This window comes from Arvicola amphibius, chromosome 1 (assembly GCF_903992535.2).
Source record: "Arvicola amphibius chromosome 1, mArvAmp1.2, whole genome shotgun sequence".
Taxonomy (NCBI): Eukaryota; Metazoa; Chordata; class Mammalia; order Rodentia; family Cricetidae; genus Arvicola; species Arvicola amphibius.
The window spans coordinates 181,652,192-181,673,837 of record NC_052047.1 but is presented as its reverse complement, the minus strand read 5'-3'; the positions used below and the strand labels follow the sequence as shown (position 1 = coordinate 181,673,837).

The 21,646-nt window shown below is 44.2% G+C and overlaps 2 protein-coding genes across 2 annotated transcripts in view; one reads left to right on the top strand and one right to left on the bottom strand.

Annotated features, from left to right (window-relative positions):
• The window catches only part of Ubtd1 (ubiquitin domain containing 1), a 62,610-nt gene extending 61,405 nt beyond the window's left edge, over window positions 1–1,205 (bottom strand). Inside the window, exon 1 of the mRNA XM_038341787.1 lies at window positions 682–1,205. Within this exon, the coding sequence (XP_038197715.1) occupies window positions 682–751 (70 nt within the window). The 5' untranslated portion in view covers window positions 752–1,205. The remainder of the gene's footprint in view (window positions 1–681) is intronic.
• Window positions 1,206–1,541: 336 nt separating this feature from the next.
• Window positions 1,542–21,646, top strand: part of Mms19 (MMS19 homolog, cytosolic iron-sulfur assembly component) — a 36,061-nt gene continuing 15,956 nt past the window's right edge. The window contains exons 1-8 of the mRNA XM_038320789.1: window positions 1,542–1,692; window positions 11,092–11,140; window positions 13,729–13,829; window positions 15,025–15,110; window positions 15,529–15,603; window positions 15,998–16,067; window positions 16,392–16,520; window positions 16,608–16,669. Of these exons, the coding sequence (XP_038176717.1) occupies window positions 1,578–1,692; window positions 11,092–11,140; window positions 13,729–13,829; window positions 15,025–15,110; window positions 15,529–15,603; window positions 15,998–16,067; window positions 16,392–16,520; window positions 16,608–16,669 (687 nt within the window). The 5' untranslated portion in view covers window positions 1,542–1,577. The remainder of the gene's footprint in view (window positions 1,693–11,091; window positions 11,141–13,728; window positions 13,830–15,024; window positions 15,111–15,528; window positions 15,604–15,997; window positions 16,068–16,391; window positions 16,521–16,607; window positions 16,670–21,646) is intronic.

Genomic DNA, 21,646 nt, shown 5'->3' with positions numbered 1-21,646 from the left:
AAGAAAGTGAAGACAGCGCTGCTAGCGCTTAGCACACCGCCAGAGAGCAGATCCCTTTCTCATGGCTGAGAGGGATCCCATTCCCAGGGCTGAGAAAGCTTGACGACGCTCACCCCGCACCCCACCTTTCCTAGACTCCCAGACGGCCAGGAAGCTCTAAAAAGCCCTGCGGAGGGGTGGGGAGGATTAAAGATTTCTACCCCATGGTCCTGCACTGCTTTCGCGAGTCGGAATTCGCAGACACGATCTGCAGCCCGATGACACAGTGACTCTCTGGAAGGAGCGACTGTGTTCGCCTCGCACGCTCCGACTTCTGGGGACGCAGGCTGCCCACGCCGCGCCCCGGCCGGCCGCCGGCCGACCCCGACAGGGGCTACCAGACCAGCAGTGCACTCGTCCGGCCCCCTCCGCCGGCCTCGTCGCGGTCTGGAAACATTTCCTGCCCCTGCCCCCACCCCCAGTTTCCCGGTGAGAGCGAGTTGGCCTCGCAGCCGGGTCAGCGCTCGCAGTTACCCCAACTCGCGTCTCAGCCAACCTTCGTCGGGGAGGTCCCCGTCTGGCTCCGAAAAACCAAGAGGGAACCTAGGTGCCGAGAGCCAAGCCAGGTCATTAGGAACCCCAGGGTTCGGGCAAGACAGGGGCCAACTGGCGACGCGCCGGGACCCCGCTGCCTTTCGTTACCTGCTCGCTTGCGGGGGTGTCCCGGAGCAGCCGGCCTCTCCCGGCGCTGTCTCCCCACGCAGTTGCCCATGCTGGCTTCTCAGCCGGTCCCCATGCACCGGAGACGGAGGACGGCCCGCTACTCCACGCTGCTGCCCCGAACCGCGGCGTCCCCGGGTCAACGGCTCCCGCAGCCCGACATCGGGAGCTCCTGGAATCTCCACTGGGGCGCGCGCTGCCCGACGCCGGCTTCGCCACAAACTTTGCGGGCCAGGGGAGAGGGAGGTGGCCAGGCCAGGGGGGCCCGCGACAGTGCCCGGCCAGAGACCAGCCGGCTGGAGGGGCGGAGGGAGGGGGCGGACACCGCCGCAGCTACTCCGGACTCGTTCGCGGCTCCCAGCTGGGGCCGGCCCCCCGGAGCCTGTCAGTCACCTACCTAACCCCGCCCCGGCCCAGCCCCGTTCCCTTCCTCCCGCTCGGGATGCCGGTGCCTCTGCCGCCGGCTGTCCCAGGTGCGCATGTGACCTGACGGCACCGCCCCTCGGGCCGGGCCTGGTTTTCTCATTGGCTTCCCCCTGGGTGCGTACCGCCCCTCGGCCCCACCCAGCCAGGTGCCCGCCCTGCCGTCTGTCTCCCGGGGAGAGCGGCCGGGAATTGTGCGCCCTCAACCGCCCCGGCTGCGTGCCCAGCAGACGCTTCCCTTCCTCGTGCCGCGCCCCGGCCCAGGCCCCGCCCTCTGGGGGAGGGGCCGTTAGTCCCTCAAGGAACCGCCAGGCTCAGAACCGGCAAGCACGTGACCTGGGAGCGGCCCGCCCTCCCCCAGGCTTGCTCCCAACTATTGGCTGTGGAGGCGCGTGCGCGGAGCGGCTCGTCTCGTGGCAACACCTACTTCCCTCCCACAGTCTCTGGCTCGCGTCATGGCTGCTGCCACCGCGCTGGAGGAGGCGGCGGCGCCCGTGGGCGCTCTGTGTGGCCTCGTGCAAGACTTCGTCATGGGCCAGCAGGAGGGGCCCGCTGACCAGGTGGCTGCAGGTATGGCAAGCCACGCCGCGAGGCTTCTGCAAGGGCCGGGCCGGAGGGAGCGGCCTCTGCCCGTGCGCGCGGCGGGAAGGGAGTGAAGGGAGAGGTAATTGTGATTGGTCCTCTGGTTGCTCGGTCCGCAGCGCGAGCGCCACTGCTGAACAAGTTGGAGAGTCGCTTGCGTTTTCCTTAAAGCTTGCTTTGCATTCCGTATCTCGCTGTAGTCCATAGAACATCATTACATTTCTCCAACGACGACCTCCCCACCCCAGGCCCAGTGAGAGCCGGAGACTCGCGTAGGGCGCAGTCTAGCCCGGAAGTGGAGCTGGGACTTGGACTCGCGTGTTCAGGTCCAAATCAACTGCTCGCACCGCGGGATCGCGTGTTTGGAGGGTTAACGCGAGGAGGTGCGGGTCCGAAGGGTTACGCCCCAGTCTCTTGCCATCCTGGAAGTAATGCGCCACAGCTCTCTTGGGGGGGTTGTAATTAGAGGGAGGAGGAGAGGAGCCAGTCTGGGTCTGAGGCGGTGGGCGTGTAGATGAGTGATGTTCTATTAAGGCTTCACTCAGTGTCTTAGTGGGGGTTTTGATAAATTCGCTTCCGTGACTTTTTATAATAACTAATTTGTTATCTTCCCAGAGTTCCAGTTTTAGGAATCTAAGAGTTCTGAGTTTATTTAGGATTTGAGCAAATAAAATCTCAGGAGGCCTCCTTGGAATTCTTTCCGAATGTTGAATGTTAGGATGCCTTCAGAGTCAGATTTAAGAAATAGAATACAAATAGATGTGGGTTTTCTTAGATTATTGTTTGGACGTTTTGTGTGTTTGGGAGAAGGAGAAGTTTGTTCTGCAAATTGAGCAGATTAATTTTATAATATATGAGAAATGAACTTAGCTAGAAAAATATGATGGTCCTTAGCAGTGTTTCCCTTTTCGTTCTGCCATTCTGTTATTACTGAGCACGTATTTTTCACCCAGCATGAAAAGAATTGGGAACAAAAATACAAATGCAGTTCTTTCTGTGGACCCAAAGAGATTCTGATAACAGCGAAAGAGACAACTGTGTGGTGAGAAGGAAATGTATGGTGGTTGGTAAGCATTTAGGGGCAAAAATGTCTGCTACTGGCTGTGCTTGGTGCTTCCTATTGTTAGTTCCAGGATTTGGCAGGAGGATGGCAAGTTTGTTAGTGATTTCTAGGCCAGCCTTGGCTACCATGTGAAACCCTATCTCAAAAAACCAAAACAAAAGCCTGCTAATGCTTAAGCTTATTGTTGACAGTTGTGAAGTCTTCCCAGAGTATGATGTACTTTCTCCAGCCTAAGTTAATCTGTGTTCATACCAAACACATTAGCCTTCAAAGCAGCAGCTCATTTATAAGTTACAAATGCAGGAGTAACTGCCAACTTTGTTTTGCACCTGGTGGTTTCTGGTGGAAATAGTTGTCAGATCTCAAGAACAGGCAAGTACTAGAGAGGAAATGACTTGACAGCCCAGGAATAAGACCTCTGAAATAAGCAAAGATAGCCAGTACTTGGTCCCAGCCTTTATTCTTACCGTTGACCTCTTGGACCCTTAGTTCCGGGCACCAACCTCCGTTCCCTGATTCCTGAGTGTTTTCCTTCTAATCCAAATTAAACCTCATATTCAAGACCCAGTTCAAATGCTGTTCCCCCATATTATCCTGGCCAGACAACATGTCACTTCAGACTCTAATAGACTTCTCACCCACTCCATGCACTCACTAGCAGATTTGTTTCATAGGTATGTCTGTATACATAACCACATCTGACCCTCCTGTTTTTACCCAGTCTCATGGAACAAAAGTAGACACACTATAAAACTATTTAGGGGACAGTGAGGTGGCTCAGTGAGTAAAGGTTGCTTGGTACCTTGAGTTCAATTCTCTGGATACATGGTGTAAAGAGAACAGATTCTCAAAGTTGTCCACATGCGCACATACACAAGATGTAAAGAGAAAAGATGCTAGAAGAATCTTTGGAATTTGGGGCCCAATTAACTGTAAGACTCAAAAGGAAATGAAAAGACTACCCTAGATGAACCCAGAGTTTTGAGCCTGGGGGCCAGGAAATAGAAGTAACTATTCAAAAACAGGCAGGGAAGGGAGCTGATTTTAAATGGAGTGGTTTTTGGACATTTTTAGACAATGGATAAACTTCCCCCCATCATTAGGGTTTCCCTTCACTTCTGTCTTAGTTATATTGTATTTTGCTATATTTTTTCATTGCCAGAAGAAACCACTATTCTGAAGTAAAATTATTGTTAAAGGAATAAAGAGTAATTATAGAGAAATTACTGTGGCATCATCAAAAAGGTGTTTGGTTTTTTTTTTTAATTTTGAGATAGGACCTCATGTAAGTAGGCTGGCCTCTAACTGCTTGTGTAACTAAGGTTGAACTTGCAGCTCTGATCCCGAGTGCTGGCATTACAGGCATGCACTGTGCAGTGCTGGAAATTAACCCTAGAGCCTCCTTCGTCTGGCAACTTGCCCAACTGAGCTACATCCTCATCCCCAGAAATGACCTTTTTGAGACCCTGATTGGAACCTGTTCCTGAGGGATTTCCCTCCATTCTGCTCCTGTACTTCCACCCGTACCACCTCAGCCCTGGTTCTCAGTGCCTTTGGCTGCCACTCCAGATTAAGAGACTTCATCTCCATTAGACAGAGATCTGATTGTGCCTTCTAGGTCAGTGACCACACAAATACTGCTTTTATTCCTTCCGTGTTCCCCATGAACTTGCCTGACTGAGAAAAGCATGGGAAGTTAGGAAGTGTTAGCAAATGTATTGCTAGATAGCAAAATTCTGGACACATTGGAATAACTTAGGCCTCCTACAAAGGGAAAGGGACTTACATTTTTCCTTTGTCTCAGGAAAACTACCCTTGGGAAAGATAACTACTATAATTTTATTATTGCTTCTCTTACCCCAGGAATACAAAGGCGTAATTTATATTATTTCTTGGCTATATTTACTTAGGAAAACTTACAGTGACTTAAAATTTATAGCCCAGGCCCACAAGGTGGTTCACAGTTGTAATCCCATCTTTCAGGAGACTTTACCAGGAAGGTTGCCAAGACTTAGAGAGGCCAGCCTGGGACAGATAAACTTACTAACCCATTTCCACAACCCAGAACATGTATTCCTTCTGTAAACCTTGTTTATATACTGTGGCGACATCAGATTGCAGACACTTTATTTAAAAGGTCTTTTTGCCCCAATAGTCAGGGTTTTCTTAAGAATTCGGTCTAGCTGGGTATGGAGGCACACTTCTTTAAGCTTAGAGCTTAGGAGGCAGAGGCAGGCAGATTTCTGTGAGTTCAGGGACCAGCTTGGTCTACATAGTGAATTCCAAGCCGGCCAGGACAACACGGTAAGACCCTGTCTGCATTTTTGTCTTAAGCCCAAACGCAGCACCTGCTTTATAACACATAGCAATGTTGAAGGAAAACAAACAACTTTCTGAGATGTGTGTAAGGAATAGCAAAGAGGAGGGAATGATTCTGTTTGGGGCATCTAAAGAAGGCTTCACAAGTTTTGACACTCACGCTGTATCTCAAAGGATGAGTGTAAAGTAAGGTAGGGCTGGAAAGGAGCATTCCAAACTGAAGGGCAAGGCCTTCCCATTTCATGTGACTGAGAAGAATCCTGATGAAGGGAGTAGATAGAGGGCTGGGGAGCTAAACTGTAAAGGACTTCAAGGCAGTAAAGAGACAGTGAGTTTGATAAACAAACAGTTGTCTATTTCAGGAAGAAAAAAGCTTTTTAAAAAATCTTTCTCTGATTTTAAAATATGGAATGCATGATGAATTTTCATGTCGCCCTTGCATAGAATAATCTCTGTCGTTCCAATTTTAGCATATGTATTGCCAAAGTGAGCCCCAATTTTTTTTTTAACTAGGGTAAAATACACCACTTTAACTGTTCAGCTACTTTTGCCTATTCACGGTGTTCAATGCCTCAATGGGTAAAGTTGTTACTTGTAGTCAAGCCAGACTGAACGCAATCCAAGAACCCAAGTGGTAGAAAATGAGCATGAAGCCCTGAAAATTGTTCTCTGAGCGCCACATGTGTCCCCAACACAAAAGAAATAAAAATGTAATAAACTTTTTTCTAAGAATTCCAGGAACATTTTCCACTGTACCCAATATGGCTTGGTTCTGGAAACCTGACTGGGACAATGAAGAAAGGACAGACACACAGGCATGCTCTGGGGTACCGAATACCCCTTTATTATTTATAGCTGGTGAAAGAGGGGATAGCTAGTTTCTGTGGGAGGTCTCTGTAGGGGAGCAGTCTCAGGCTGTAAACAAGCTTCAGTCGTGCTTATTGTACACTGTGTCAACATTGCACATAGACTGGAGGAAAGCTGCCAGTTCCCATGGGTCTGAGGGACTGGTCTTTGTTCAGTAGCATGCTTTAGCTCAGGGCAGCCTCAGCTCCCAGCAGTTTTTATCACACAAAAGTAGAGAGCAAAAAAGTAGTTATTATTTAGAAGGCACGGAAAGGAGGCTTCGTAATTGAAAAGAGACATATCTGAGGTAGACTTATTAGAACTGGAATAAGATCCTAAGATACTGTGCAAGCATTCTCAGAATATTGACTCAAGCATTTGCCGGCTTAGTAGCCATTTTCTTTACTTATATTTAATGTGCTGTGACAGCTTTATTGTATCTCTGTTTTTGAAATGCTTTCATTCAAAATCTGGACCCTGTGAAACTAAATCACAGGTCTCCACTAGGAGTGTTCACCCACTGTATTCCTCACCTGGTACATGAGGAATCCCATGAACATGGATGCATCGCTGTAGTAATCAGCCAGCTTCATGTTGATGCATTCTGAATGCTGAAGAAGTCGTTTTTAGTCATAAACTCTGAGGGAACCTCTCAGGGTAGGACTTGGCTGGTAGGTAGGTGTTTGTCCTGTGAGACTGATTTGTTGTCCCTGCCCCCATTGTACAGCTTGCTCATTTATTTTCTGTGGCTTTTTCTCAGGCGCTTGGGCAGCAGCTGGGCCTTCCACATCCTGGCACAAGTAGAGCTAAGAGTGCTTGATGGCTAAATTGGTGCCGGTCACGAGTTATAAATCTTGACTAGAGTCCCCTTTCCTCAGTCTGATTGGAGTTTTTACGGGTACCAGACTGAGCTTCTGCCCAACCTGGCTCACAGTTGTTGCTATGAGACCAGCAGACGTAGGGAAACTGGAGGTTTAGGACAGTGTTCTGAAGTCTTTTCCACTTTTTCCTTATGTTGATAGAGGTTAAGGTTCTGCATTTAGAGATGTCTGGGTCTGGAACCTTGACAGACTTTGGAAATAATTCCCCAGTTGCTGTACATTCATTAAATAAAACTCCTTCATTTATCTTAACCCACTCCTTCCAAGATAACCTGTCACTCTTTGCATTCCCCATAATGTGGAAAAAATGTAGAAGCCGCTTCTGTAACATCGGTTACTCATGCTGTTAATATCACTAAGCTGTATACTTACAGATAGAGCACTGAGGGTGTGAATGGATGTTCAGGGAGAAGACCTCTTCCAACCCACAGTGGTCTGCAGGCCCTGACAGATGATCTTTGCTAATACTGTGTGAGATGATCTCAGCTGCATTGGGAGGGGAAAGATCTGACCTAAATGATTTTAGAGAACAAGTTTGTCTAAAAACTGTATAGCCAAAGATAAAACTATTTTTTAAAATGCTGTACTGTGTTTATAAACTTTTTCCTCAAGGAGGTTGACAGTCCTAAGATAGTTTATGGAACTGGAGAGATGGCTCATTTGTCAGTGCACTTGGCTTGCTAACATGAAGACCTGAGTCCAGATGCCTTGAACCCACATAAAAGGCATGGTGGCATACACTTGTAATCTCAGCGATGGTATGGTCAGAAGTCGATTCCTGTAGCTGGTAGCTAGCCTACAATATGAAGTTCCAGATCAATGAAAGGCCCTATCTCAAAGAAAAAGGTATAGCTGGGTGGTGGTGGTGCACATCTTTAATCCTAGCATTTGGGAGGCAGAGGCAGGGGTATCTGTTTGAGACCAGTCTGGTCTACAGAGCGAGTTACAGGACAGCCAGAGCTACACAGAGAAACCCTGTGTAGGAAAGGGTGAAGAGTGCCTGAGGAACCACTACTGAGATTGTCCTCGGACCCCTACCTGAATTCACACACCCTCACACATGTATACACACACAAATATGAGCATACATAGGCACATGTATAAAAAAAATAATTTATAACCAAGGAGTAGCTATAAAATAACAGCTGGTTCCCCACTGTCAGAGATTACAAATTGAAAGCTACAATGAATACTGGATTAGATTTACAGACTTTGTGTGTGTGGATTTTTGAGACAGGGTTTCTCGGTGTAGCTATGTTCTGGAACTTGCTCTGTAGATGAAACTGGCCTCAAAATCAAGAGATCTGCCTGCCTCTGCCTCTCCTGAGTGCTGGGATTAAAGGTATGCGTTACTACACCTGGCTCTACCTTTTTTTTCCCACTTTTTTAAATGTATACAATATTCTGTCTGTATGCCTGCGGGCCAGAAGAGGGCACCAGATGTCATTACAGATGGTTGTGAGCCACCATATGGTTGCCGGGAATTGAACTCAGGACCTTTGGAAGAGCAGGCAATGCTCTTAACCGCTGAGCCATCTCTCCAGCCCCCCTGTACCTTTTTTCTTTAAATGTATAGATGTGAACCATTTTAATGTCTGGTGCCTACAGAGATCAAATTTGGGCATCAGATCCCATGAGACTGAAGTTAGAGCTGCAAGCCAGCATGTGGATTCTGGGAATAAAACCCGGGTCTTCAGCAGTGAGCCATCTCTCCAGCCCAAGACTTTTCAATATGATTTTGTTTAGTTTGACATACATAAGTACAGAAATAGTGATAGATGTTTGAGTAACATGGATAGTTGTACATACTATGTACTATGTACATACTATGTTTGACTGTTTCCCAGGTCTTTGAACTGAGAGTCTAGAAGCAGTGTCATTCTGATAGCACATCCACATCCAGATCATGGTATCTAGCTATTTATTTGAGATAGGGTTTCACTATGCAGTTCTGGCCGTCCTAGAGCTTCCTATGTAGATCATGCTGAAAACTCAGTAGGGAGTGGGTGTAGTGGTATTTGGAGAGGCAGGTGGGTCTATGTGAATTGATACTAACCTGGTCTGCATAATGAATTCTAGGACAGCCAGAGTTACATAGTGAGACACTGTCTCAGAAAATTAAAAATAAAAATAAAATAAAAAATTTGCTGGGTGGTAATGATGCATGCCTTTAATTCCAGCACTTGGGAGGTAGGCAGATCTGAGTTCAAAGCCAGCCTGAGTTCCAGGACAGCCAAAGCTACACAGAAAAACCCTGTCATGGGGGTGGGGAGAACTAAACGGGGGTCCACGAGATGACTTATCAGGTTAAGGTACTTGCCAAACTCATAGACCTGAATTTCATTCCCAGAACCCATACAGTAGAAAGAAAGAGCTGTCTCCCACAGGCTGTTCTCTGCTATGCTATAATACAAGTACACTTTTCACGCATGCACACACAGATAAAAAGCTCAGTGACCAGAGATGGAGCAACAGGAACAATAAAACAGACTTACTTACTCGATATTACTAAATTGAATATATTTATTGTATTATAACTCCTAGCATAAATATGTACTGTTCAATATTGATACAGTAATTAGATTCTCTATAGAAGAAATTAATTTAGGTAGATATCCAGAAGGTAGAACTAATCTCCCTCTCTCTGAGTAGGGAATGACCTTCCAAGGACAGAGTACCTGAAAGGAAAAGCAGTCCTGCATAGTGCAGAGACCCAGATCTGCCTGGTCCTAGTGACTAAAGTTCAGTGGCTCCAGTGAGAGCACTGCAGGGTAATTTGTATCCCTGAGAGAGTACAAGGGAAAAAGTACTTGTGTTTGATAGTCTTCTGACAACTAGTACACACCGTCCACACATGAGCGCATCAAACTCAGATTGAAGTACATTCTATCAAACTATCAAGGTTGTGAAAATCAAGGAAAACTGAGAAACTTACGGAGGAGACTCAGGGCTCTTGATGATAATTATAAAGTGTATTTAATTGGATCTTTTCACCATGACATTAGTGGAAAGACTGGTGAGACCTGAATAATGTCTAGAATTTAGGTAGCGTATGCCAATATTACTCTCTTACTTTTAACAAATATAAATATTTTAATAATTTACTATGTACCTATCATGATAAAGTTGGAAACTGGGTGAAGGTTATACAGAAATTCTGCGATGTCTTTGGAATTTTCTGTTAATTCAAATTATCCCAAGGTCAGGTATGGTGGTGCATGTCTTTAATCCTAGTGCTCAGGAAGCAAAGGCTGGTGAATCTCTGTGAAATCCACCAGCCTGAGCTACATAGTAAAACTTTTGTCTCCAAATAATAATAACAATAATAATAGTAACTTTAAAAAGCATTCTGAGCACATACTGTAAACATGGATTGTATACTGCTGTTCTGCATTGAGATCTTGTCCATTATCAGTGTGCATAGAGCTACTTTAGACTTGTTTTCATATTTGGGCTATTGTGAATAAGCTGCAGGGAATGTGGGCATATGAACTCTTTTCAGAAATTATTTTGCTTTGGTATAAACCAGGAGTGTTACAGATGGGTCGTAGGCTAGTTTTGTTCTGTTGTTGTTTTACTTTATGAGGAACCTCCATACTGTCAATTCCATAGCAACTCTATCAGTTTACAGTCTCACCAAGGATGTTTGTACACAGATTCACACCTCTCTCTGTCCTTATTGGACCTTGTTGCTTGTCTGTTTTGTAAGTACCATCTTGACAGTTACAAGGCCAGAACCCCCAGGGGCTTTAAAAGTTCTATGAGTCAGGTCTTTTAAATGTACAGTTCAGCTAAATTTGTAGCTAGGTATTTTCTCTCGTTCTTTTTTGATCTTCCCTCCTTTACATGTGCTATCCCCTGCTTTATTCAGTGTTAAGGATTGAGCGCAGGACATAGTGCATGCTGGACAATCACTCTACCAACTGAGCTACACTTTCAGTCCTGATTTTTTTTAACCCTTTATGCCATTTGTCCCCATTCATCCTTTATGCTGTTTTATAGGCTATATATGTGTATATACACAAAGGTTTTTTTCATTTGATAATACTAATTTATACATAGCTTATTTTTAATTGCGTATACAGACATTTCAATTACAGAAGATAATGCTTATTTTTCATTTTTTAAATATTCAACTCTACATATCTGAAATATGGCAGTGTCTTTCTTATCTAGGAGGACATCTTGTCCAGCAGTATATGGTCTCCTAGTGTAAACAGGAAACATTCAACCACTGAGTACTGTTTCATGTTTTCATATTTCTTTTATTTCTTCTAGATGTGAAATCCGGTGGCTATACAGTGTTACAAGTGGTAGAAGCCCTTGGGTAAGAACCTCTGTTCTAGAATATTTCTGTTCTAGAATATTTCTCCAGTCTTCTCTGGATACTTTCAGAGTTATTGTTTCCCTGGAACCTGATTTTCTTCTTGTAGTTAAAAGCCCCCTATCCATAGCAGCACTTCAATATAATTGTAAGCCACAACAGGTTCTGACTCAGCCTGCAGGTTTGGGTAAAGTGGGTGTCGAAGGTCTTCCACTGGCCTAATTGGAACTAGACTTCTCTTGTGCTTCCTTAGATCCAGCTAATCCCCTTAGCAGCCTAGTTGCCCCAGATGTCTCAGACATACTATAGGCCCAGTCTCCCTGTCTGGAGAGTACTCAGGACATGGACTGTGCTAGATCCCCACTAGTGGAAGATACTTGGAAACAACTAAAAGAGCAGTGTTGTGGGGACCAGAGAGATGGCTCAGTAGTTAAGAGCACTGGCTGCTCTTCCAGAGGACCTGGGTTCAATTCCCAGCACTACACGGCAGGTCACAACTGTCTTTAACCCAATTCCAGGGGGCCCAACACCCATGGCAAAACACCAATGCACATAAAATAAATATTCATAACCTAGGGTTCTAAGAATCAGATAAAATACATACAAGTCTAGGGCTTGCTTTCCTCAAACCTCATACATGGCAGACCACTTAGGTTGACAAGTCTTACTAGTATGTTATTGTCATAGTCAGCCTTGTCTTCTGAAAATTGAAGGAAAAATTTAAAACTGGCATGTCTTACACAACAGATCATTTGGCTTTTCTGTTTACCTTCTTGTAGTCGTAAGGGTTTTTGTCTTTGTTTTTTTCTTGGTTTCTCTGTATAACCCTGACTGACCTGTAACTCACTCTCTGGACAAGACTGGCCTCAAACTCAGAGATCTGATTGCCTCTGCCTCTGGAGCGCTGAGATTAAAGGCTTGCGCCACCACCACCAGACAATGTTTTGTTTGTTTGCTTGCTAGTTTGTTTGTTTTTGTTAATAGTTTTATTGAAAGTATAACTGACACAGGGTTGAAGAAATGGCTTAGGGGTTAAAAACACTATGTCTGCTCTTCCAGAGGATCAGGCTTCATTCGCAGTACCCATTATGGCTGCTCACAACTATCTGTAACTCGTGTCTCGGGATCTGACACCCTCTTCTGGCCTCCATGGGAACCAAGCATGCACATGGTACATAGACATACATGCAGGCAAAACATCCATACACATAAAAATAGATAAATTGTGTGTGTGTGTGTGTTTGTAAAACTGACATACCACAAAGTTCACCCTTTTTTTTGGAGGGGCTTTCAAGATGGGGTTTCTCTATATGGCCCTGTCTGTCCTGGGACTCACTCGGTAGACCAGTTTGGCCTCAAACTTGAGATCCGCCTACCTCTGCCTCCCAAATGCTGGAATTAAATATGTACACCATTACTGCCTGGCCAAAGTTCACCATTTTAAAGTTTGGAATTCTGTGCCTATTAGTACATCATGGATCTGTGCATTCTTGCACATGATCACCATTTGAACATCTTTATTACTCCAGAATGAAACTGCTGCTCCTCGGCACTCATTCTCTTGTCCCTCTTCCTCCCTTAGTTGTTCAGCATTGTTTTCCTCTTAGCAAGGCTTTACAAATAGCCCAGTGTAATGGCTCACATCTGTAATCCCAGCACTTTGGGAGTCTAAGGCAAGAGGATGGCAACAAGTTAAGTCTTGTCTCTAAAAGCAAAACAAAAAAGGAGGCTATAGAAGTATCTTAATTAGTAAAGTGAGTTCTGTCCCAGCATCCGTTTAAAAGGCCAGGTGTGGTGACACATTCTTAATCCTGATGCTGGATAGGTGGAGACAGGCAGATCTAGCAGCCAGCCTAATCAAACAGCTCCAGGCCAACCATTGAGAAACCCTATTTCAATAAACATAAGATGGACAACTCCTGAGGAATGGATCCTTAAGGTTGACTTCTGGCTTCTGTGTACATACGTACATACACATGTGCATTTGTGTTCACATACATGTGTATCTGCACACACAAAAACTTCTTATTTTAGTTTGCAAAAATCTGCCTGTCTTCAGTAGAAGCTGCAGCTGCCAGACATCTCTGAAGCCCTGTGGGTACTGTTCATACCTCAGGGGAGAGAGAAGAAGCATAATGCTCATTGAGTGCCAAGTAAGTGATTCCAAGACAGAAATTTCTGTTGACTGTGATGTCACACATGCCTTTGGTACTGCCAGGCTAATCTAGGGATAGGTTTGGGGGCTTCAGTCTTTAATTAATTAATTAATATTTTTTTGAGGCAGGGTTTTCTCTGTATAGCCCTTGCTGTCCTGAAACTCACACTGTAGGCCAGGTTGACCTCAAACTCAGAGATGTGCCTGACTCCCAAATGCTAGAATTAAAGGTGTGTGCACCACCCAGTTGGAGTGTCAGTGTTCACTGGACACTAATGTTATTAGCTCAAGAGTACCTTCCATGGGTTGTTTTTAAACACTTTTAGGAGGGTGTGACTCTATTGCTAAGGGAGTAAGTGGGACTAACTGCAGAATATTTCCTTTATAATTTGAGCTCGTCAATCACAGATGCTTTCTGTCTTTTTCTGTTTCCCAGGTCATCTCTGGAGAATCCAGAACCCCGAACTCGGGCACGAGGAATCCAGCTTTTGTCACAGGTGCTGCTCCAGTGTCACTCCTTGCTCCTGGAGAAGGAAGGTACTTATATTGCTAGTAGGAACGTCTTCCTGAAGCACATGGCCTACATGACATGCACAGGAAAAGGGGGCTTAATGTATCTATGAACAACTAATTCAGTGTCTTCCTTACTTACTGGTATGTATGGCAGAGATGGTTAAAATTAAATTACAAGATACATCAATTTCAAATATAGTCTTTGATCATTTGTTCATTGTATCTCAGTGTCCACATCCTGTAAGCATATAATACTTACTGCCTGGTCCTTTACAAAAAGGTTTGTAAAGAAAAGGTTTGCAGATCCTGTACTAAACCCCCAACTCTTAAAGAAACAGAAGGCAGAGGGCTTTTTGACGACTCATTGGGTAAATTACTGTGCAAGCCTGACAACCAGAGTGATCCCAGTAACTTACAGTATAACACGAAACTGCTTTCAGTCCCCAGTACCAAAGAAAAAGAGAAAAGGTTCCATACGGTGAATCTGGGGCTGATGAGATGGCTCACAGGTAAAAGCACTTTAGGAAAAACCCTGGAGGCCTGAGTTTTATCCCACATGCAGGTGGAAGGAGAGAACTGACTTCTGGAGGTTTTCTACATGCTGCACACCACACCGGCCTAGTCACTGTTCTGTTGTGTGAAGAGACACTGTGACCAGAGCAGCTCTTGTAAAAGAAAGCATTTAACTGGGGCTTGCTTACATTTTCAGAGGTTAAGTCCATTGTCATCATGGTGGGAGCATGTGAGCATGTGGGCAGACATGGTGCTGGTGAAGTAGCTGAGCGTTCTGCATCCAGATCCACAGGCAGCAAGAAAAGAAAGACATTGGTCCTGGCTTGGGCTTTTGAAACACTTCCAGTGAGACACTTCCTCCAATAAGGACACACTTCTTAATTCCTCTCAAATAGTGCTGCTCACTAAGCATTCAAATATAGGAACCTATGGGTGCCGTTTTTATTTAAACCTCTACATGCCCATAAAATAATGAAGTTAAAAAGGAAGCAGTTCTGAGGGTTTCACTGTGAACTTCTATGAGAATGAATACAAGAGGCTTTCCTGTCTCTAACTCACAAAGGTGTCATCAATTGGGAGCCATTTCTTGATTCAGGAGGACATTTGTAGGGAAAGCCAAAATGGAATGGCATTAGGAGGCAGATAAACAGAGCTGGTGGGCCTTCCTCACACCTGCTAAGCTGAAGGCTGGATCTGGTTTGTGCAGTGGTACATCTGATCCTGTTCTATGAGAACCGGCTGAAGGACCATCATCTTGTGATCCCATCTGTCCTCCAGGGCCTGAGGGCACTGGTGAGTATTTCTCATTACATAACTGTGCTTGTGGGAGCCCTCGTACAGTTCTCTCCTGGCCTTTTGGGGATGAACCTTCACATGCCGAAGGATAAAGGCCCAAATACAGGAGTAAAAGCCAGTTCTACAGTTCTTACTCTGAAGAGTAAGTCACCCTGTGAGACAGTGGCACCCTTGAGATGTTCCACTTTACCTTGTATATAAACTTCACCTATAATCTACACATAAAAACAAAACAAAAAACTCTTTGGGGAACTGGAATTTGGCTGGTTTGAAAGGAGCTGTGAAGAAATGCTCAGCTAGAGAAAGTTTCTCACTATGAGTGCTTCCTCCTACAAGGATGGCAAGTTACCTAACAAAAAGCATTGTAGAGCTTTGTCTTAGAGACAGTGTTCTCATATCTTCCTTTCTCTCCCAGAGCATGTCTATGGCCCTGCCTCCTGGGCTGGCTGTCTCTGTACTTAAAGCCATCTTCCAGGAGATACATGTACAGGTGAGTGATAATAGCTGCAAGTTTACGTTGTTGCTAGTCTTTGTCTTGTAGTTGTTGATATATTTAGAACTAGGTGATAACACATTGTCTAAACTGAGGTCATATACAGGTATCTCTTTATAGTGGCTAAGGAGAGGAAGGCATGGCATTATATATGACCTGTCTTGCTAAGAATCTAAGATATACATGAAACAAGTTTGGGTTACTGGCATCACTTGTGGTTATGCTGGTAGGTCAGTAGCCAGACTTTTCTCTATGGTTCCTCTTAACTCAATCTTGTTTTGGTTTAGAAAGAACTATCCACTAGAGATTGTGAAGGCCAAAATGGTTGTATTGTTTGAAGTATTCTTTGTTTTCTTTCTTCACTTAATTTCTTTTCTTCTCCACTCTTAAGTCCCTGCTACAAGTGGATCGCCATACAGTATTCAGTATCATCACTAACTTCATGCGATCACGGGAAGAAGGTAAGAGGCAGGACTATGTACGGAGTATGAAAACCAGGCGGTTGCTATCTGTCTCACATCAGAAGGGTGTATTGTGGTCTAGAAGATGTGTAGAAAGGCCAGGACTCTGAGGAGTGATAAAGGCTTGGGTGAGGTCAGTCTTCTCCCAGTGTAGGAAGAATACACATGCATGCACACACAGACTTGCACATATACATATCTTCACTGAGCACTTGGAAGAGAAAAACAAAAAGGGCTGCTCTGCTAGGCCAAAAAGGACAACAAGAGGAGAATACAGGCTTTCTATCCCATGGCACAGCAGTGACCTTGTTCTTTCTTTCCCAGAGCTGAAGGGCCTAGGAGCTGACTTCACATTTGGCTTCATCCAGGTGATGGATGGAGAAAAGGATCCTCGTAATCTTTTGGTGGCTTTCCGCATTGTCCATGACCTCATCTCCAAGGACTACAGTCTGGGTATGTTTTTGTAGTGGTGTCTAGCTGGTTGAAGCTGGTCAGTCAGAATGAACTTAAGTCAACTTTATTCTTCCTTTGTTGCCACAGGACCTTTTGTGGAAGAGTTATTTGAAGTGACATCTTGTTATTTCCCTATTGATTTTACCCCTGTAAGTACCACCTTCATTCTCATGATGTATAGAGACAATTGAGTTCTAGACAATTGAGCAAAACAGTTTACATTTTATTGGGGGGGGGGAGGGCTCGTTTCTGCGCAGTGTTGGTGCCTATGTATGGAGGCCAGAGTGATGTTGAGTGTCTTCCTTTATCCTTATCTACTTGCTCCAGACCCTGCTGTCTACAGGGTCTGCCACTGAACCTGGAACTGACCATTTTGGCTGGACCGGCCACCTGTCTCTACAGCACAACTCACCTTCCTCCAGTATTGGGGTTACAGAACTATCCACCATTGGTACTAGAGATCTGTAGCTCCTACTGACACTTGCTCCACTGAGCTATTCCTCCAGGCTGATAGACATTTTAAAGTCCTCATAGATTCCTATTTTAGTAAGTTTGGAAATGGAGAAACATCCAACACCAAAGGGGCGGTTGAATTCAGCAGGTACTTGAGGGGAGGACTCCTTAAATTCCCTAACAAAGCATTCAGTGCTGAGCAGGATTGTTAGCTGTGGTCCTTGCCCTTGAAGATTGCAACATTGAGGTAACACTATAAGATTAGATGTCAAGTGAGTGTTGCTGTAGTCAGTCTGAAAGATGAGTTTATTGTAAGCTACAGTTGGTAGGAACTGACCTAGCAGATAAGTCTTTTGGTTGGTTTCCAAGGGATGTATAGAATATGAATCTGTAGTTATAGGGTGCATCTCAGGTGATACAAGCAAATTAACAGAAAAAAACAAAAACCCAGCACAGTTGCACACAGCTTGTACAAGAAGTGTTTGCCCTTGTGGTCCTTCTCACTCTACTTTTTATTTCTTTTCTATTGCGAGATACATGGGGTCTATTGTTGTATGGGTGGGATACATGGAGATGTGTACTGCAAGCATTAGTAATGTGGAAGAAATGAAAGCTACTCAGTATGCCAAATGATGCATGAGGATTGACTCTGATGTTAAAAAGCCTTAGCTGTATTTACTTGACATCAGTCACCAGCTTATTCTCAGTTGGCATCCTGTTAAACCACCATCCTCAAATTGTTTCAGATGCAATAACTTTCTTTACAACGCAGAAGAAAGTTATACCTTTGAAATGTTGACTCTGGTTCAACTACTGTTTGTGAGGGTGTGTGCGTGTTTGCATGCATGTGTGTGTGTGTTTGAAAAGATAATACCTCAGCAGGTAAATGTGCTGGCTGCACAAACCTGAGTACCCTGAGTATTCCTGGTATTGTTTTGAGATAGGGTCTTGCTATGTGTGACCATGACCTTGAACTTGCAACAAGGCTTAGTCCCTAAGTGTTGTAATTACTGGCAATACCATATTTCCTGACACTCTCTATGTAACTCTTAGGAGTTTTTTTTAAGGTTTTGTTGTTATTGTTATTTTGCTATTATTTTATTGATTTCTCTTTGTTTTATAGCATTCTGTTTTTAGTTCATGGTAGATAGATCTGTCTTTGTTAGGGTTTCTATTGCTGTGAAAAGACACCATGACCATGGCGAAGGAAAACTTTTAATTGAAGTGGCTTGTTCACAGTTAAAAGATTTGGCCCATTATCATCATGGCAGGGAGCATGGCAGCATGAAGGCAGACATGGTGCTGGAGAAGGAGCTGCTACATGTTGATATGCATAGTGACGCACTTCCTCCAACAAGAGCACACCTACTATGACAAAGCCACACCTAGTAGTGCTCTACCTTTATGGGGCCATTTTCTTTCAAACTACCACATGCCACTCACTGGGCCCCAAAGGCTTGTAGCCATATCATAATTCAAAATTGCGTTCAGTCCAACTTTAAAAGTTCCCATTGTCTTAACAATTCTAGACCCATTAAAAAATCTAAAATTCAAAGTCTTTTCTGAGATTCATGCAGTCTCTTAACCATAATCCTCTATAAAATCAAAAAGCCAGTCACATACTTTCAACATATAATGGCATAGGATATACGTAACCATTCCAAAACGTAGGGAAGAGAGCATAGTGAGAAAATACTGGACCAAAACAAGACCAAAAACCAGCTGGACAAACTCCAAATTCTGCATCTCCATGTCTGATGTCAAAACACTTCAGATCTCCAACCTCGGTTCAGTTTTGTTGACTGCTGCACACTTCTTTATCATGGGCTGGTTCCATTCTCAGCTTCAGCAGCTTTTCTCAACAGGTGTCCCATAGCTCTGGCATCTCCAACATCTTGGGGGTCTACAAGGCAATTCCAGCTTCAGCTTCACAGTTTCAGATGGTGGCCTCTCTAGGTCTCCATCCAGGGACACCCTTTCCAACATGCCTGGCCTCAGCAGCTTTTCTTAGGTGTGGAGGCAAATTCTATAATCCCTTCTATCCTTGACTGTAAAGCCAGAACCATGTGGCTGGGCTGCCAAGTTCTGCTTCCTGGGCTGGAACATGGCCACCTTCTTACATCTTCACCAGCTTCCTGTTTTTGATTGTTGCCCTTACTGCTTAAACTTAGCTGTCCTTGAATTTGCTCTTTAGACCAGGCTGGTCTTAAACTCAGAGATGTGCCAGCCTCTGCCTCCTGAGTTCTGGGATTAAAGGCGTGCACCACCACACCCAGCTCTAAAAGTTTTTCTTTAGTTCCTTTTCTTTTTTTGTTTTTAAATATTTATTTATTTATTATGTATACAATGTTCTGTCTGCATGTATGCCTAAAAGCCAGAAGAGGGCACCAGACCTCATTATAGATGAGTGTGAGCTCCCATGTGGTTGCTGGGAATTGAACTCGGGACCTTTGGAAGAGCAGGCAATGCTCTTAACCACTGAGCCATCTCTCCAGCCCCCCTTTAGTTCCTTTTCACTAGTTGGAAATTTAGCTGGGTGGGCTCTTGCCCTGAGGGCTGTTATGAGATTTCCTCTGTCAAGGGAATTAATCCAAAACTCTTCACTTTAGCCCAAGACAGACTTTTCAGAAAAGGACAAAAAGCAGCCACATTCTTCACCAAAATAAGACAAGACTGGTCCATAGGCCACATAATAATATTCTTCTCCTTTGAAATCTCTTGAGTCAGCACCCCATCATTCAAATCGCTCTGCACTTCCATACTCCATACTCCTACTAGTATGGTCAATTAAGCAGTGCTTAACGTTATCCTGCTTTCCTAACCCAATTCCCAAAGTCTATACTTCTTCAAACAAAAGCATGGTCTAAACTCTCACAGCAGTATCCCAGTTCCTGGTCCTAACTTTTCTCTTAGGGTTTTATTGCTGTGAAGAAACACCAAGCATTTAATTGTAGTGGCTTGCTTACAGCTCAGAGGTTCAGTCCATCATCATGGTGGTGTGCAGGCAGACATGGTGCTGGAGAAGGAGCTGCTACATGTTGATATGCAGACATTAGGAAGTAGACTGTCTTACTGGGAGTAGCTTGAGTATAGGAGACATCAAAGCCCATCTTTGTCAGCAAGACCACACATACTCCAAGAAAGCCACACCTAATAGTGTCACTCCATTTGGGGGCCATTTTCTTTCAAACTACTGCAGTATCTCTCAAAAATAATAATGTCACTTTAAAAAAAATTGAAAGTTTTTTTTTTTAATTTATGGTGTGTGTCTGAGTAAGTCTATACCTTATTTGTGCAGGTTCCCCACAAATGCCAGAAGAGGATATCGGGTTCCCTGGAGGCACAATTATAGGTACTTTTGAGCAGCCTGACGTGGGTGCTAAGAACCAAATTCAGGCTCTTTGTGAGAGCATCATTTGCTCTTACACATTGAGCCATCTCCCCAGCCCTTAAATCTTTTTTATTACGTTTATTTGTGTGAATACTCATACTGAAACACTGTTTTTGGAAGATGTGAACAAGTGTCTGTTCACCCCAGGTAGGGAACAGGCAATAAACCAGAGTATAGATACCACAAAATCTTAATTTGTTGGAGCAATTAATTTTATTGGGGTTATAACAGAAATATGCTTGAAGAGTTTCTTATAGGAACAGAAATGACTCAAGGTAGCTGTATCACCAAAGACAACTCAAAAAAAAAAAAAATTGGTGCACACTGCACCCCCTGCGGGTAGTTCAGCAAGCTGAAAATGTGTCCTTTTCATTGGGATGAACTTCTTCTAGGAAGCTTGGCTTGTCTTTGTTTCTTCTGCTTGGCTCCTCTGAGACTGTCTCAGAACAATTTTTACTGCTTATATATACTTGGGAATGGAGGGTTCTAGTGGATCTGGTCAATTTCAGGGACTTGTTGAAGCTATTTTAGTTGTTTGTTTCATGTCTCAACTAGCTTGCTTGGAGGATGGAGTGTTTCATCTCTCTGTAAACATTCTGTCTTAAAATACCCTGTTTTGGATTGGGATATGGCTCAGCCATTACAAGCACTGGCTGCCCTTCCAGAGGTTCAATTCCCAACACCCACATGATAGCTCACTGCTGTTTGTAATTCCAGTTTCAGAGGATCCAACACCTTCACAGAGATACATGCAGGTCAAATACCAAATGAACATAAAATAATTTTTTTTTAAAAAAATCCTGTTTTACACTCCCATTTCATACATACATGCAGGTCAAATACCAAATGCACATAAAATTTTTTAAAAATCATATTTTCATACCAATTTATATTCTGTGTCTTAAATTTCTCAAAATTGGAAGGTTTTGACCTATTAGGAAATAGCTTCACAATACATGCCATGGTACATGGTGGTAGGTCAGGGGACAACTTGCAGTTCTAACCTTCCATAATATGATCAGCCTTAGTGGCAGCTTTACCCACTGAGCCATCTCTTTGGCCTGTGTTACTGGGGAAAAATTTTTTTTAAAGATTTATTTATTATGTATACAGTATTCTCAGTACTCTACCTGAAGGCCAGAAGAGGGCACCAGATCTCATTACAGATGTTGTGAGCCACCATGTGGGTGCTGGGAATTGACCTTTGGAAGAGCAGGCAGTGCTCTTAACCACTGAGCCATCTCTCCAGCCCTGGAAAAAAAATTTGAGAGAGTCTGTATAA